Source organism: Salarias fasciatus, chromosome 16 (genome assembly GCF_902148845.1).
Source record: "Salarias fasciatus chromosome 16, fSalaFa1.1, whole genome shotgun sequence".
Lineage (NCBI taxonomy): Eukaryota > Metazoa > Chordata > Actinopteri > Blenniiformes > Blenniidae > Salarias > Salarias fasciatus.
In genome coordinates, this window is record NC_043760.1 from 4,767,542 (window position 1) to 4,785,174 (window position 17,633).

Genomic DNA, 17,633 nt, shown 5'->3' on the forward strand with positions numbered 1-17,633 from the left:
GAAAAGTGAACGGAACAATCACAGAAACAAGACAAAGCTAAAACAACACAATAACAGAAAGAATAACAAAACAAAACCACAACCAATGAGACATGATGGCAAAAAAAGACAAAAAAATAAAAGAATAACACAATAACAAGCAAGTAAAACAAAACAATATGAAAAACAAACATCGAGATAAATGACAAAGATAATGGATCCACATGACCGAATCCAGATGATGTGATTCAACACAGAGGATGACAGAATGTTGTTTCCTTGTGAAGACGCCTGTCCCGAGTTCATATGAACATGAGGACATTAAGACACGCGGACATAGGACGCAGGGACATGAGTACATGGGGTCATAAGGGTCTGAGGGCATGGGGACACAGGGACATAAGGGCATAGGGAGCTGAGGATATAAAGACATCAGGATGAGAGATTATGAGAGTATGAGGACACTGGGACATGAGGACGGCACAGGGACATGGGGACATAAAGACATGGACATGAGGACATGTGGCTTACCATCCAGAGTCAGTGTGGCAGAGCAGGACGCTGCTCCGGCGCTGTTGGCGGCTCTGCAGGTGTAGCTGCCCTGATCCTCAGAGGAAACTCTGCAGATCTCCAGCTGACAGTTGTCGTCAAACTGAGACATCCTGAAGACGTCCGACTGTCTGATCTCCTTGTCCTCGTGGAACCAGCTGATCTTCACATCTGCAGGACGCACACACAGAACATCAGAACGTGAAACACAGAAAATGTTCACTTTATTTCTTCACTGAAAAGCATTTAATTTAAATTTAACAAAAACAACGTCCTTGTCATTGAGATTCTTTCTCATCTCTCCGATTGCAGAGTAAGAGTCCTCACCATCTCCTCTCACTCGACACTGGAATCGAACCGCTTCTCCTTCGCGCACTGACATGTTAACCATTGGGGACACGACGACGGGCGGAGCCAGGGGGGCGGAGTCTGGCGAGACGGGCTCCGACACTGAGGAGAGGAGGGGGGTTGAGGATCAGCACCTCGTTCTTCTACTATGTGTCTCTGTCTCTCTGTCTTTCTCCGTATCTGACCCTCTGTCTGTGTCTTTATCTCTCAGTGTCTGTGGCTCTATGTCTCTGTGTCTCTGTACCTTCCACGTTGAGTGTGGCGGTGCTGCTGGCATTGCCGTAGGCGTTGGTTGCCTCGCAGTGGTAGGTGGCAGCGTCTTCGGGGAACGCCTCGATGAGCAGCAGCGTGTGCTCGCCGGCGTCCTGCAGGAACTTACACTTGAAGCCGGCGGACAGAGCCTGCGAGTTCTTGAACCAGGTGACCTGCGGGGCGGGCAGACCACCGACCTGCACGGAGAAGCGTGCGGGCCGGCCGGCCGCCACCGACTGTGACTGCATGTGGCGAAGGATCTGAGGCGGCTCCGGCACTGCAGGAACAAAAGATTTTTTTTTTTTTTTTCCATTTTTAGGGACCATTGTAATTGTAACAAAAAATCTTAACAGATAAAGGAAAACGCTTAGTTTTTCGTTCTTTCCCATTTCCTGCTGACTCCGCCCCCTGAGAGTGGGTGGGACTCACGGTTGACTCGGAGATGAACGGCACTCCGGTTCTTTCCAGCGATGAAGGTGTATTCGCCGGCGTCACTCCGGTATGTTTCGATAATAGTGAGTCGGTGCAGCCGGCGCACGGTGACGTAGCTGAAGCGTTCCTCGGTGGAGAACTGGATCTCCACGCCGTTACGCAGCCAGCGGCCTTCCACGTCGTCCTCGTTCACCTCGAACTCGAAGGTCGCTCGCTGTCTCTCCAGAACCTGTTGGACGGGAATCGAACCCCGTCAGAGACGATGGGGAGGAAGAGCCGGCAGCTCAAGACGTTGACTCACCGTGACATGGCGCTCTGGGGGTTCCGAGATCCGGATGTCGCGTCCCTCCACCGTCAGCCGGCCTTTGGAGACGCTGGAACCAGCAACCACCGAGTACTCGCCGGCGTCGGACATCCGCAGTGTCTGAATCATCAGGCGGTGGACGAACTTCTCGGCCGTCACCACAAACCTGAACGCACCGCAACAGGAAACCACAGTGTTTACAACATCGGCACAAGTCCAAAGTCTGTCTGAGTCCAGATTCGGACGAAAAGACAAGAAAGACAGAAGTCTTAACAAAAAACGTTCCCTCCATGTTTCTAGGTTTCTAGATTTAACATCTCAACATTTTTCCGGATTAAAGTAAAATGTCTCGACTGGTGTCCAAACGGTTCCTGTTGCCATTCGACATCAAAGTGATGTCGTCCTGTTCTGGCCTCAAACCGGGCACCGCCTCCGTGGGCAGGTCTGACTCACCTTTCCTGGGACAGGTCCAGCTCCTGGCCGTCCTTCATCCACACCGTCTGGATGTTGGGCTCCGACAGCTCACACTCAAACACTGCCTTCTTCTTCTCCGTCACCTTCAGGTCCTTGATCTTCTTGGTGAACTCCACCACACGAGCTGCAACACATAAACACACAGTCAGTGGGTGGGCTCAGTCTTCAGGCGCCGCCCTCTTCCTTGGAGTCTAGGTTACCTTCCACAAAGAGATTGGCGGTGGTCGCGGCGGACCCGGCCACAAAGCGATACTCTCCTCCGTCTCCGAAGTGAACGTTCCGGATGGTGAGCGAGTGCGTGAGCTGGCGACTGCGGAGCTGGCAGCGCTCCGACGACTTCACCTCCACGCCGTTCTTCAGCCACTTGTAGGTCACGCCCTCGTAGTTCACCGTCACCTCGAACGTGATGGTGTCCTTCTCCTGAGCGTTTAAGTCCTTCAGCATAGACGTGACCAGGACAGCTGCGGGGCGGAGAGCACAGGCGGCGTCAGACACACAGGCGGGACCTCCAACCCCTCCGCCCCCTGCTGGCAGCTGCCTGCACACCATTCCACCAGTGTCGCTAACACCACGCATTCAACAGAACATCACACTGGCCTCAAATTAACATCAGATTAACATCACACTATCATCAGCCTAACTTCAAGCTACCATCAGGCTAATTGACGCTACCATCGGGCTAACTTCTCGCTACCATTGGCCTGACTTCTCGCGACCATCAGGCTAACTTGACGCTACCATCGAGCGAACGTGACGCTACCATCGGGCTAACTTGACGCTACCATCGGGCGAACGTGACGCTACCATCGGGCGAACGTGACGCTACCATCAGGCTAACTTCCTGTTACCATAGGGCTAAATTGACGCTACCATCGGGCTAACTTCTCGTTACCATAGGGCTAAATTGACGCTACCATTGGGCTGACTTCTCGTTACCATAGGGCAAAATTGACGCTACCATCGGGCTAACTTCTCGTTACCATAGGGCTAAATTGACGCTACCATCCGGCTAACTTCTCGTTACCATAGGGCTAAATTGACGCTACCATCGGGCTAACTTCTCGTTACCATTGGCCTGACTTCTCGCGACCATTGGGCTAACTTGTCGCTACCATCGGGCTAACTTCCCGCTATCATCGAAACAAAAGAGCATTTGTAGAAGACTAACAAAGGTTTAACCCAAGAATTAATTAAGCATATTAAATACAAACCAAACAAAAAATATATATTAAGATACAGTAGGAAAAAAAAACATAAAATAAAACAAAACAAAAATTGAGTTCAGAAAAGAGATTTAGGAACATTCTTTGAAACTTTCCATGATTACATTTATAACCTTTATGTTTTTTAACATTTATTTCAATTCACAACTAATTTTCTTCCCCAGTATTATTCAAGTTTTTGTAATTTTTTAATGTCACCTCTAACACTTTATTTATTCAATACTAGTTTTTTTTTTTTTTTTTTTTTTTTTAACTAACACTAAATCAGAACTAAAACACAGCTGTCATTTTGAGGTAACAAAAATTGACTAAATTTCTGGGATGATTAAAAATCCTCAAAAAAAGTGCTTGATTACTTCTTGACCCCGATTGGATGAAAAAAGTTCAAAATGAAGAAGAACTCTGCAAAAAAAAGTTCATTTTTTCCACCGTTTGACATTTTCATATGTCAGACGAAGACAAGACAAAGCACATGAGACTGGTTGCCCCTGACAGAGTTCGTTAGCTGGTTAAAATCCGTTAGTGCGTCTCGTTATCGGATTGGAGGAAAAAAAGCAGCTCCATCCACCAGAAGTTTTAACACTTAAAAATCAAAAATATCCAAAATACAAAGTAGATGTTTCAGTTTACATCAGCTTCAGCAAAACACAAAGCACGAATGATAAAGCTGTGTGTTGTAACTGTAAAGCAAAGCTAACGCTAACTCTCCGAGTGTCTGGTGAGGTTCAGCCAAAACTCGGTCAGTGAGGTTCTGGTGTTCCTCTGTCTGGTGAGGTTTGGCTGAAGGCTGCTTCATGCTTTCCACATCCGCAAACCGCCTTGGAGCATACCCGGACCACTAATGCACACATGGTTCATTTCATGCTACGTTATGAGCTCATGACTGAACTGGTAGACGCAATTTGCATGTATAACCAAAATGGTCACCCAGTGCTCCGAGCGCAACCAATGCAGTCAATCTGAGGGCGGTCACAAAAATTGGGCTGTGCACGGTCAACCATGGAGGGATCTGCAAGGACCCTCGTGGACAGGGGCAGATGGTGATTTTTACATCACACGGGCAAAATGAGTGGAAACGGAAAGCATGAACGAGCCTTACCTCTGTCAGTGAGGTTTGGATAACACTGTCTGTTGAGGTTTAGCTAAACACTGTTCGGTGAGGTTTAGCTAACACTATCTGGTGAGGTTTAGATATAACACTGTCTGGTGAGGTTTAGCCAACACTTGGTCTGTGAAGTTCTGGTGTCTGTGATGTCCGGAGCGCTCTGGGCTCTCGGATGGTTGTTAGATGAGCAGAAGGAACCAGAAAAATCAGGTCATTCACCAGAGGAGAAGTTTAAGGTATTCTTTATTGAGCTGAACATGCCTGCTGCCTCCTGCCTGACTGTCAGTCTGATTAGTCTGTGAAGGGTTAATCTTCAGATTAAAGTGAGCGGGAGGCGGCTCCTCAGTGAGCCTGAGGTGGGGTGGGGGTGGGGGTGGGGGTTGGGGGTGGGTGGTGGGGTGGGGGTTCAGCTCTTGGGTTTGGCTCGGACTTTGAACGCGCTCTTACGGCTGACGGTGAGCGTGGCCGACACGCGGTCGTTTCCGCACACGAAGGTGTACTCGGCCGAGTCGTCCCGGCTGGTGTTCATGATCTTCAGCTGGTGCAGCTTCCCCTGAACCACGATCCGGAACTTCTCGCTCATCTCAATCTCCACACCGTCCTTCAGCCATGTGGATGGCACATTGAAGTGCGACACCTCGCATTCGAACGTGGCCACCTGCGTCTCCGGGACCTCGACGCTCTTCAGGGGTCTGGTGACGTGCAGCGCTGCAGACACAAAGCTCCACTTTAAACTCTAAAAAAACCATCAAGAACTCCAATTCCTGATGAGTTCCATCAGAAGTGTTCAGCTGTGCCTGCGGCTCCTACCTTCCACAGTGAGTGTGGCGCTGCACTGCAGGTGTCCCACCACGGCTGTGTATTCTCCGGCGTGGCTGCGGTCCACGTTCTGCAGCAGCAACTTGTGGGCTTTCCTCTCCGACAGGATCTTGCACTTGTCGCTGGACTTCAGCTCTGTGTCGCCGAACATCCAGCGCACGGGCACGTCGTCGTGCGAAAGGCTGATCTCAAAGGAGGCGGGGCCGTCCAGCAGAGCATTCACATCTTTCATCTTCTTCACGATCTTGATGGCTGCAAGATGCAAAACTGACACTCAGAACTCCAGACTCACAACAACAGACGCACTGAAAGCAACGCGGCACGGATGCTCCGGAGGCACCGACATTCCGGAGGCACCGACGATACACAGACACCAACAATCCAGAGGCACCGATGCTCCAGAGTCACTGATGCTCCAGATGCACTGACACTGCAGAGGCACCGACACTCCAGACACAATGACATTTTGGATGCACCAACATTCCAGAGGCAACGACGCTCCAGACGCACCAGATGCAATGACATTACGGAGGTGAGGTACCGACACTACAAAGGCACAGACACTCCAGAGGATACGACGCTGTAGAGGCACCGATGCTCCCGAGGTAATGACAAATCACAGACACCAACAATCTGGAGGCACAGACGCTCCAAAATGCTGATGCTCTAGACGCACCGACACTTAAGAGGCAACAAAAATCCAGAGGCTTGGACGCTCCAGTCACCAGAAGCAACGGTGCCCCGGAGGCACTAATGCTCAGGAGGCATCAACGTTTGAGGCACGACGCTTCGGAGGCACCGATTCTCTGGAGGCAATGACACCCCAGAGGCAACGACGCTTGAAAGCAGGAGTGCCCAGTCCTCTTCCTGGGGAGCTGCTGTCCTGAATGCTTCAGCTCTCTTCTTGCTTCAACACACCTGAATCTAATGATTCATCAGCAACCTCCTAACAAAACCCAGTGATGAGCTCGTCAATGCATTCAGGTGTATTGAAGCAGGGAGAGAACTGAAACATGCAGGAACAGCGACCCTCCAGGAAGAGGGCTGCTCACCCTTGGTCCGAAGGAACAGACACTCTGAAGGAACACTAACAGACTCAAAACATATTCATTAATTAACACTTTCTAAAGCTTGAAGCAGAGAAAAAGTCTGAAAAGTCTGAGTTGGCGTTAGGCTCGGGGTCAGGGTCGGGTGAGGTTTGGGCCATGGATGAGGGCGTAGCAGTGGTGAGGGTTATGGTCAGAGTCATGGATGGGGTAATGGTAGGGGTCTTGGACGGGGTTGTGGTTGGGGTTGTGTTCAGGGACCTGGATGGAGGTGTGGTCGGGGTTGGGGTAGTGGTCATGGTTGGTATTGTAGCCGTGGTCGGGTTTGGGTGTCATTGTCTTGGACAGAGTGGTAGTTGGGGTCATGGTCGGGATTGTAGTCATGGCTGTGGTCAGGGTCGGGTGTCACTGTCAGGATTCAGGTCAGCTGGTCTGGTTTGTCTCAGTAATCCGTCGCTCAGCATCTGACAGCACAAACACGGGAAGTTCTGACAGTACTCACTCTCCACGTTGAGCCGGGCGTTGGCTGACAGTCTTCCCAGTTTGAAGGAGTAGACCGACTCGTCCTGTGTGTTGCAGTTCTTCACCCGGAGTGTGTGCAGCACGCCGTCCGAGCGGATCTCGTACTTGTCGCCGTTCTGCAGCTCCACGCCGTTCTTGATCCACTGCGAGCCTTTGACGTCTGGGTGGGTGAGCTCCAGGGTGAACAGCGCCTCCCGTGTCTCTGTCACCGTCTGATTCCGAAGAGTCTTCTTGATCTTCACAGCTGCACAGAGACACACACACACACACACACACACAGCGAAGTTTAGGTATGCTGATTCACCACTTTTCATTTCAACACATTCTCTTTTCTGTTTCAACCACATTTATTAATCTTTTCTGCCAAACTACTGCCCATCACTCCTTGTCACTGCCCCACCACTTCTTATAATGTGCTTTTGATGTCTTAAGTAGTGTTGTCATGCGATCAAAAAAATTAATCTAATTAATTACAGGATTTCTAATTAATTAATCTAATTAATCGCATTTCAATCTCATATCTGCTTTAGGTCCCCAAGTGAAGAATGCAAATTCAGGGACGTTACAGAATTGTACTGCAGGACTCATCAAATGAAAACACAGAGAGGAGAAGATTCGAAATCCACATTTTTGTTAATGTTGAATGAAAGCTCAGTCAGGACTTCTGATCCAAAATAAATCCTAAGCACAATCAGGCAACTGAAATAACACTTTCAGTGTGTTTCGTTAAAGAAATTCAAAAGAAGAAAAAGTTTAAGTACATCCCAGCAAACCTATTCAGCCTGGTGCACTATTCAAAAATGCAGTACAAAGATTGATAGAAAAAATCTGAAATAAAATAACGCTGAGTCTCAAAGATCGACTGAAGCAAACTGAATTCAGAACGAATACTAAAACTAACTTAATACAGCAATTTAAAATGAATACTACAAGTATAACATGCCTCTAAAAGAGACAACAGTTCCATTCACACTGAATTGCCACTTAAGTGTGCTATAATTAATCTTAGATTAATTTTTTTCAGTGCACTAATTTGCAGTGTAATTAATTAATCTAATTAATGCACTAAAGTGACAGCCCTAGTCTTAAGCAGGTAATCTTGGAATGTTTCAAGTTTCTGACCATCACCAATGAATATACGGCAAGAGATTAAAGCTAAAAACCAGTGTCCAGCCCTGAGGGATACCACAATGAGGGGGAAAAAAGAGGAAAAGACTTGAAGCTACAGCTGGCATTCAAACTTATAGTCTGGGTTCTGCTGAGAGATACATACCCTCCACCCGAAGGTTGGCGCTGGTCTTGGAGTTAGCCACCTGGTAGGTATACTCAGCAACATCCTGTGGTCGGGTGATAACGATGACCAGGCGCCGGACCGCTCCGTCCACCTCGCTCACCACGTTCTCATTGAAATCCACGACTTGGCCCTCCTTCAGCCACCTGCCCTCCGCCTCTGCGTTGGCGACTTCACACTCAAGCACAGCAGTCTGAGATTCGGCAACAGTCACATCCTGCAGGGGTCGTGTGATTGCTCCACCTGGTGGTGGTGAAAGGAAACGTCTTGTTGAAGTGGTTGTTTTTTTTTTTTTTGTGATGACTGAATAACAGTTGAACTGACTGTTGAACTCAAGCGATGGCCATTCAGACGTACCTGAGACGGTGAGCGTGGCGCTGGACGTCTTCTCACCGGCGTGGAACATGTACTGGCCCTCCTCGTCCTTCATGGTGTCAACGACTGTCATGGAGTGGACCTTTCCTTTGGACTCCATCCTGTATTTGGGTCCTGGTTTGAGCTGTTGGTTCCTGAAGGTCCAGAGCGGGTCGACTCCAGGGTGAGAAACTTCTACGCTGAAGGTGACGTTCTGAGACTCGGAACACACTCTGTCCTCCATGTGCCTGACGATGCTAACCTCTGCAAAAGCAAGAACAACACCACCACGTCAGCGCATCGAAGTGAAACCAGATCCTCAGGAGCAGCTTTGTCACATCAACACCAATCTTACTTTCGACAGTCAGACTGCAGCTGGTTTCAACTTTGCCAACCACCAGTTTGTAGCGACCTTCATCTGAGGCATGAGTACGGGTGAAGACCAGGCGCTGCTTGGAGCCCTTCGCAATCGCCTGAACTCGTTCGCTGGGCATCAGGATTTTGTCGTTGTGGTACCATTTTACAGAACTGATGTCCTGGGCTGAGATCTTTGCCTCGAGGACGGCCTTTGACCCCTCGGTGGAGGAAACGTCCTTCAGGGGCACCACGATGTCGATCGCTGTGATGAAGAAGCAAAACAAACTTGAAGACTTTGAGCACAACGTCACTTTAGCATCTGATACTGATTCTGACTCTTACTTTGAACGTGGAGTTTGCCAGAAGTGGAGATCTCCTGAGCAGGAACCACAAAGGAGTAGGAGCCAGCGTCTCCAGTGGTGACGTTCTCCAGCAGCAGTTTGTGGACCTGCCGGTCGATGACGATGTGGATGCGGTCCGAGGCGGAGATTGCCTGACCATTCTTCATCCAGGTCCCTTCCACATTCTCCTGAGAGAAGCGGACCTCCAGCTGAGCGATGTCGCCCTCGCAGACGGTCAAGTCGCTCAGCGGCTGCATGAGGGTCACTGGACGCACTGCAGGTGCAGACACATGGTTACCAACACTGAAAGAGCGAACCGCAACACACATTGGACCATTTCAGACTGCCGTACCACTGTCTGAGGTGTATTTGATAGACGTTCTAATAGGGCTGGGCGATATGGACCAAAATTCATATCCTAATATATTTAGGCTGAATATCGATATACGATATATATACCGATATTTTTTTTCCGCAAAGTGAGAGCAAATGTTCAAAGTCAAAGCCAAATATATCAAGTCACAAGTAGTTTTACTGGAACCGGCTGTTTCAGTGAACAGTGGCAAAATCAAATGTATAAAAACCAACAGGTTTCTTCACCTGGTTCATGAAAATGCTCAGTTGTTCAAATAATGAAAAGTAAACAAATACCATATAACAACAGGAGTACCTTTATCAAATTAAATATCTGTAAGGTACATATTTAAATGAAAATATATGTTAAATCAAAACAGCTTATAAAATGAAATAGGCCAATCTTTTTTGAAATAAATCTATTCATCAAAATACAATAAGCATTTTGTTTTTTTAATTCTACATTTAAAATTGCTTATTGAAATCAAATGATTTATTTGTCCTTTTTAACAAATTTACAGATGCAAATAATAGCTAAACATTGCACAACAAAATCTGACAACCCTTTGTAAGAGCAGCATTTTTATATAAAGAACAAAATAAAGTGTTCAGTTTAAAGCTAGGCTTGGCAATCTTGGAAAATTAGCATGTAGCACGAATGTAGCATCTCCCTAAGGCTCCGCCCAGCTCCGCCCCCATTGGAGGAGCTCCGTTGGGAGCGGAGACGCGGAGATGTTCACGGTGCGCGCGGCACTTCCGCGTCCAGTGCGTCCCTGGCGTAACCTGTCCTCAGCGCTTCGTTTCTTCTTTTTTTCTTTATTTGCACTACGCCAAGTTATGGCGCACTCACCGGTAAGTAAACCCCCAAACATTCTTCTCCGCCATTCTGCAACGACGCTCAGTCCTTCCACGCGCGCACTGAACCAGGGTCAGTGCACGCCATTGACATGTACGCGCAGGGGACAGGTCGAACAGTGAAGGGATTTGACTGGTTTAAAAAAAAGGTGTCCCGGCAAGACTATCGGTTGCTGTTGTTCCCGTTTTACTCCTGCTGTAGATTGCGGATATTTTCCAAACTACTTTAAAAACACGCTCTGAATTGCTCCCCACCGGGTCATAAAGATCATTTTAACCAGTATTTAAAAAAATGTCTCTCATTCAGATCGCCAACCCTAGCTTTAAGAAACAAATGTAAACATCAGCTTTAGATTACCTTTTCCTCTTGTTCCTTTAGCAATTTCTTTTCTGAACAGTCTCAATCAGTTGCACAAGAAACAGAATATCAAGCCAATACACATTTTCTCACTCTTTTTCTACTTTGATAAACAGTAATGCGCGCAGATTTACACGCTCCATACTGCAGTTTGCGCTGCTGTTTAAGGTGGTGAAAAAAGATTTATCATGCTTCCACCCTACTTGTTTACAGCACTCCCGACATATAACGTGACTTTGTAGCTCGCCTGATACTTTAAAACTGAACCATCTCCAAATTACTGAGCCACTGCTTTTTCTTTTACTGACCAATTAATTCCTCCTCCACGTGCTCTGGAGCGCTCTGAGTCTGCAGCCGCTGCTGCTTCCTCCGTGCTTGTTGATACGGGCGGCCGCCGGCCGATATGATCTAAAATACTGCGTCAGAGACGGCGTTTAAAGCAGCAAATATGGGCAGACGCCGTTTGCCGAACGCCGTCACGTGACCAGGCGGCGTTCCGCGAACGGCGTCTGGTTTGACCACACGCCTGCATTATAATTTTATTCTAATATTCTACACCACTGAAGTTTGGTCAACCAGTAAAATTAATTTATTTTTACCCAATCAGTGGAAACCTGGGGAGACTGAAGCAGCTGCAGGACGAGCTCGATCTCGGGCTGTGGCTCCAGGACAGGAAGGAATCTGGACTTCACAACCACAACATAATACTTGTGTTGCATTATGCCTATGCTGCTTTGTTCATTTCTGATAAACATTGCTCGTTCATCATCATTATTCTTTAACAATCAAGTTAATTTGCCGAAAAAACATGTATTTTTGTAAGATCAACTATGTAAGATCAATTCTGTAATCCAAACGATTACATTTTGTAAACTGTAATTTAAAAAATTAATTAAAAAAATATTTTATTATAGTACTTAAAGAAGCACACATATGATAATTGCACATCCAAAACATAGTGAGATAAAAGACAAAATACTTGTTTTTTTCAGCAAATTAAATTGATTGCAACACAAGTATTATGTTGTGGTTGTGAAGTCCAGATTCCTTCCTGTCCTGGAGCCACAGCCAGAGATCGAGCTCGTCCTGCAGCTGCTTCAGTCTCCCCGGGTTTCCACTGATTGGGTAAAAATAAATTAATTTTACTGGCTGACCAAACTTCAGGGGTGTAGAATATTAGAATAAAATTATAATGCAGGCGTGTGGTCAAACCAGACACCGTTCGCGGAACGGCGTCTGCCCATATTTACGCCGCTTTAAACGCCGTCTCTGACGCCGTATTTTTGATCATATCGGCCGCCCATATGTTGAAGAGTCCCGGACCGGAGTGTCGCTCTTTGCCCCTCCCCCTCTGAGCACGAAGGAGGAGGGGCGGGGCCTGGAGCAGTGCGGAGAGCTCCGCTCCGGACCAGCAGCGCAGCAGAGCAAGGATCCACAGCGCAAAGTTCAACTATATCGATATAAACGATGTAGTCTAATTCCAAATCGCATTTAAAAATATATTGATTTAATTTTGATATCGATATATCGCCCAGCCCTACGTTCTAACCTGCTTCTGGCTGGTGGGATATAGAATCACTTCAGTTTCAGCTCACCTTTCATCTTCAGTGACGCACTGGTCCTGATCTCTTCACACACAAAGGTGTATTTGCCCTGATCCTCCTTCCGGACGTCTTTGACGGACAGGGTGTGTCGTCCTCGGCGGGATGACATGACGTGCTTATTGCTGACTGAGAGCTCCTTATCTCCGAAAAACCAGCGGCCCTCGGCATCCTCACGGGAAATTTCCACCTCGAACTCTCCAGTGTACGTCTCCGGGACCTCGATGCTCTCCATCGGCCGGACGAGCTCCAGGGCCGCACCTAGACGAGCATCAGGAACCAGGACCGTCGGTTACAACCAGCAGGACGGTGAATTGTGGTAACTTTTAGTGACCGTCAGCTATTCCATGAACATTTTGATATTTTTATTGTCGTTTTGAACATTGATGACTGATGTACGTGCTGAAAAACCGTTTTATTTGAACAACGATAAACCAAAAAAGAAGCATGCTGAGATTCTGGTCGTCACCTTCAACGTGCAGCCTGGCGCTAGTCCTGACGTTCTCGTCATCGATGACCACGCAGGAGTACTCGGCGTCATCCCTCATCTCGATCATGAGCACAGACAGGAAGTGGACCTTCCTGTCCGAGTGCATCCGGTATTTGTCTCCAGAGAAGATCTCCACATCGTTCTTCAGCCACTTGACTTTGATGAAGGGCTCATTGGTTTCGCACTCGAAGGTCATCATGGTGTCCTTCTCATTGGCGCTGACGTCCTCCAGGCTCTGAGTGAAGCTGATGGCCGCCTTGGCTGCAGTCAAACAGTACGGAAGTCAGGAGAGCACAGAGGCGGAGCGAAGGTCTGCATCACTTCAACTGGACTAATCTCTGCTTATGGGAGGAAACTGCTTCTCTGGATTTTACCCCCTCCCATTCAAGGTGAACCTGAACTTCACACACCACCTGCAGTTTGGGATCATTGGGCTCCCTGGGGGCTTCACTCAGGGGCCCCACTTTAGGGCCCACAGTGAATTAAAAGCAGTGGTCATCTGAACTAAGCTCACTCTTTTAATGACTTTTTTAATGGTTCCTGTTCTTTTTTTTGTTTAATGTTCCTGACAGTGTTTCAAAGAACAAACACCAGATAGACGTAGGAAGAAGAAAGGAGGAAGGAGAAAGAAAGATGAAGACCAAGAACAATAATGGATGATAGTTTCCTTACTTGTCTTGAATAATAAATATTAGAACGGAATATAATATGTCTGTTATGTCTCCATTACCTGGAAAATTTGAATCTCTTGCTTGAAAAGCCACTTTCAACATTCTTAATTGCATTTTATATGCTTTATGTTTTCCATGTTTTGTATCTGAGATTACATTTTTTGTAATTTCCCTAAAGTAATTCTGTTCTATTTTCATGATTTGTGTCATTGGCAAACTCACGATACTATTTTCAGGAGTTACACTTTAAAATATTACATTTGACCCTAAAATCTGGTGAAAAACAACAACAACACTGATCGTTAACCTTTTTTTTGTTTCCAGGCAGAAGTTTTGATCATCCTGCTGTTCCAGGACTTTCTGTGAAACTGTTCTTCAGCTGTTAGACCACAATGAGCTTTTTTAGTTTTCTTCATCATCAGAAGAATTTCTTTTGTCACGCAGTGACATCTAGTGGCCCTGAAGTGGAATTACAACTATATTTCCAAAAAAGCCAAACACAGAAAAAACATGACTTATTTCCTGTTATAGTCACTTTTTTTTTTGCAATATTTTACAAATTTTAAATTATAAGAGGAAGCTGATTATCTTGAATTGTGACTGTTGAATAAAAGTCATTTCACAAACCAGAGAAGATGCGGGCGCTGTGGAAAAAGTACCTCATTTCTTTTCATAGTTTTTACCAGAGGTGTCCAAACTACAGCCAACACTTTTTACAAAAGTGGAAGAATTTGCTCTGCACAAAAGACTCACGACTTATAATACACTGGAACAAGGCAATCTCAGTCATCAAAGTGAGCGAGAGCAGAAAGGTATCATTGAACTGGCCTCTATGGAGTAATGCTACATCTGTTGGGGCGCACTGTCCATTCTGCCCAAAGGTTGTTTTTTGTGGGGCTGTCCCTCAGAAATACAGGATCCATGTGATTGGTATTGTACACAGTCTATAAGAAGAACATGAAGCGCTGTATGAGTTTCACTGACCTTGGACGAGCAGGAAGGCGTGGCTTGACGACTCTCCCGCCACGTTGGAGGCCTTCACCATGATGCTGGCCGAGTCGTCAGCCACCACGTCTCTGATCACCAGCTCACACACGTGGTCTTCAGGCCAGTACCAGTAAACGCGGTCGGTCTTCTCCAGCAGGACGCCGTTCTTGAACCACTGGCACTCAGGCTCCGGACGACCCACCACTCTGATCCGGAAACGGACCTCTTCCATGGGCGCAACGGTCTGACTTGTGATGCGTTCAAGAATTTTTGGTGCCTCCATGCTCGGGGAGAGCTGGATTCTCTCTGGCTTGATGGTGGGGATGGTGACTTTGCCCTGTTCCTCCATCCTCTTCCTCTCAGCCTCTTCTTTCTCTTTCAGGTGGTGAAGCAGCTCATCCTTAGTCTTTTTCAGCAGATCTTCATAGGAGTCGTCCCTCTTACGGGACTTGGACTCCACAGCAGAGATGGACTCATAGAAGCCCTCCTCTGTCCTACGCTTGAACTTGCTCTTGAGCTCCTCAGACTCCTCAGAGGTTTTCTCATGAACAACTCTTTGTGCTTTCCGCAGTTTAACAACTTCTCTGTCCTGAGCAGCCTCGCCAGCTCGGTCCACCTTCACCACATCAAATCCCATCCTGCCAGAATCGTGAGAAACCTCCGCCGCCTTTGGTTCGGGAGCACGACGAAGGACAGACCTGAAGTCCTCCTTCTGCTGGATCTCCAGCTTCACCGTGTACTCTGTTGTTCCTAAAGGATTGTCTGCAACCACCCTGACCTCTCCTGCGTCGTATGACTTGATGTCCACAATCTCCAGGTAGTAAATACCATCATAGCGAAGTCTGTATCTCTTGCTTTTGCGGATGAGCTGTCCGTTGAGGTACCAGTTGACCTTGGGAGCGGGATAACCGGTCACTCTGCAGCGGAATCGGGCAATGTCTCCTTCGAGCACTCGAGTGGGTTCAGGGACCAGAACAATCTCTGGTTTGACTTTCTCCGTTTCTTCATCGGTGGTGACTCCGTAAGGTCCGCCTTCATGAGCCATGCGCTCCATCTCATCGATGCGGTGGACTCTGCCCTCGGGCAGCTGTGTCTCCTCCACCAGGCCCTTCTCATCCTTCACGATCAGGGTGGCCGAGGTCTGGTCTACTCCAAACTTGTTGGTGGCTCTGCAGGTGATGACGCCGCTGTCTCTGGCGTAAGCTACTTCGTAGTCGAGGCTGCAGTAGCCGAACTCATTGACCATACGCAGCCTGTTGGCGGCGGCCAGAGGCTTGCCGTCGTGCAGCCACTCCACCACCATGGTGGGGTCGCCGATGGGCGTCAGCCTGCACTCGAAGTGAGTTGGACCGAAGCGCTTCATGCGGACTGAGGTCAGCTTCTTCTTGAACTGTGGTTTCTGCTGCTTCTCTTTGTCATAAAGGTCGCCCTCCTCCCACTGCTCCTGACCGTAGCGCATGTGAAGCGGCTCCAGCTCGGGGGCGGCGATCTCTTTGGCTTTGTAGGTTCCTTTGGTGATGATGAGCTTCCGTTCAGGTTGAGGGGCGGCGAAATCCACCTCCACATTGACTCTGCAGCGGGTGGTGTCTCGTCCGGCCTTGTTGATGGCTGTTGCTGTGTACCAGGCACTGTCTGAGCCTGAGGCTGAGGGGATCTGGAATTTGGCTTCTCCTTTAGTGCCATCAATCCTGAAAAAAAGTCAGTGGTCACAACATGAAATCCAAAGATACAAGAAATCTCACCACACTTTTTCTGTCCACCTCTGCAGTTTCAATTACATTTACTGTTTATGAGTTACTTCATCAGCTCTGGTTTGTTCTCGCTCTGAAATCATTCTTCCACCAGTCATCCCATCCATCCATCTGTGTGTCCTCAAATGAAATAAAATAAATTTGAATGAAAATATTTGGGGAAATTCCCTCTATGACTCCAGGACCTCTCAATTTATTTAGAATTTCTTCCAGCAGTATCTCTTCCTCTTTTCTGAAACTAACACTCGATATCTTTTCTTCAGAGTTCCTGAGTGTTCTAACATAGTGAGAAAGTCATGTTAGCAGTGTATGTGGGTTTGGCTCTGAGGCTGCTGATCCTCTGCTGTGTGGCTGGGGAACCTACCTGATATGTGGGTGCTTTTGCGGGCTGATGATATCACTGTTTTTCAGCCACACGATGTCTGGCAGTGGGTTTCCAATGGCTTTGACCGCCAGTTCGACCAGCGTTCCCTGCTTCACCGTGATGTTCTTCAGCTTTTCCACGAACTGAGGGCGAGCCACACTTTCTCGGGCTGCACAGATAACACACAGCTCATCAGCATCAACTTTCGTTCTGAATCCGGGAGGCAGGACTGTGAAATGTCATGCGTTCAACTCACCCTCCACATGCAGAGACACTGCCACAGACGTCCGTCCAGCTCTGTTCTGAGCAACGACGGTCCACTCTCCGGAGTCCTTTGGCATGGCCGGGACGATGATGAGAGACTGAGTCCCGTCCTCTTTAATCACAATCTTGTGGGTGAAGTCATTGATCACTTGTTGTCCTGGGGCAAAAAAAGGGTGTTGTTATTTTTCTGCGATGAATTAAGATTAATGACTTGAGCTTGAGTGTTTCTCTCACCGTTGTGGAACCAGTAGGTTTCGGGCATCGGTCTACCAACAACCTTCAAGTCAAATCTGGCGGTTTGTCCTTCGGAACATTTGATTGAGTAAGGCTTGAGAACAAAAACAGGTTTGTAGAGTCTTTCCAGTGAAGCCTCGTCGGCTTCTTCAAGCCGGCGAGCGGGTGAACGTCCAGGAGAGCGACTGGGAGAGCGTCCGGGCGAGCGGCTCACAGAGCGAGGGGAGGCGGAGCTAAGGAGGAAGAAGTCACAAAGAGGTCATTCTTGATCAAAGGAGATGAAGTCTTTCTGCACTCGGTGAAGCGAC

General features: G+C 47.9%; 1 protein-coding gene across 1 annotated transcript in view; it reads right to left on the reverse strand.

Moving 5' to 3' along the window:
* LOC115402767 (titin-like) overlaps positions 1-17,633 on the reverse strand; it is a 205,830-nt gene that overhangs the window by 175,225 nt on the left and 12,972 nt on the right. Inside the window, 20 exon segments of the mRNA XM_030111303.1 lie at positions 470-699; positions 856-978; positions 1,121-1,405; positions 1,558-1,789; positions 1,862-2,030; positions 2,318-2,462; positions 2,539-2,799; positions 5,114-5,374; positions 5,477-5,737; positions 7,034-7,297; positions 8,327-8,587; positions 8,702-8,962; positions 9,054-9,317; positions 9,398-9,670; positions 12,559-12,825; positions 13,034-13,315; positions 14,710-16,400; positions 16,828-16,996; positions 17,084-17,248; positions 17,326-17,558. Coding sequence (XP_029967163.1) covers positions 470-699; positions 856-978; positions 1,121-1,405; positions 1,558-1,789; positions 1,862-2,030; positions 2,318-2,462; positions 2,539-2,799; positions 5,114-5,374; positions 5,477-5,737; positions 7,034-7,297; positions 8,327-8,587; positions 8,702-8,962; positions 9,054-9,317; positions 9,398-9,670; positions 12,559-12,825; positions 13,034-13,315; positions 14,710-16,400; positions 16,828-16,996; positions 17,084-17,248; positions 17,326-17,558 — 6,097 coding nt within the window.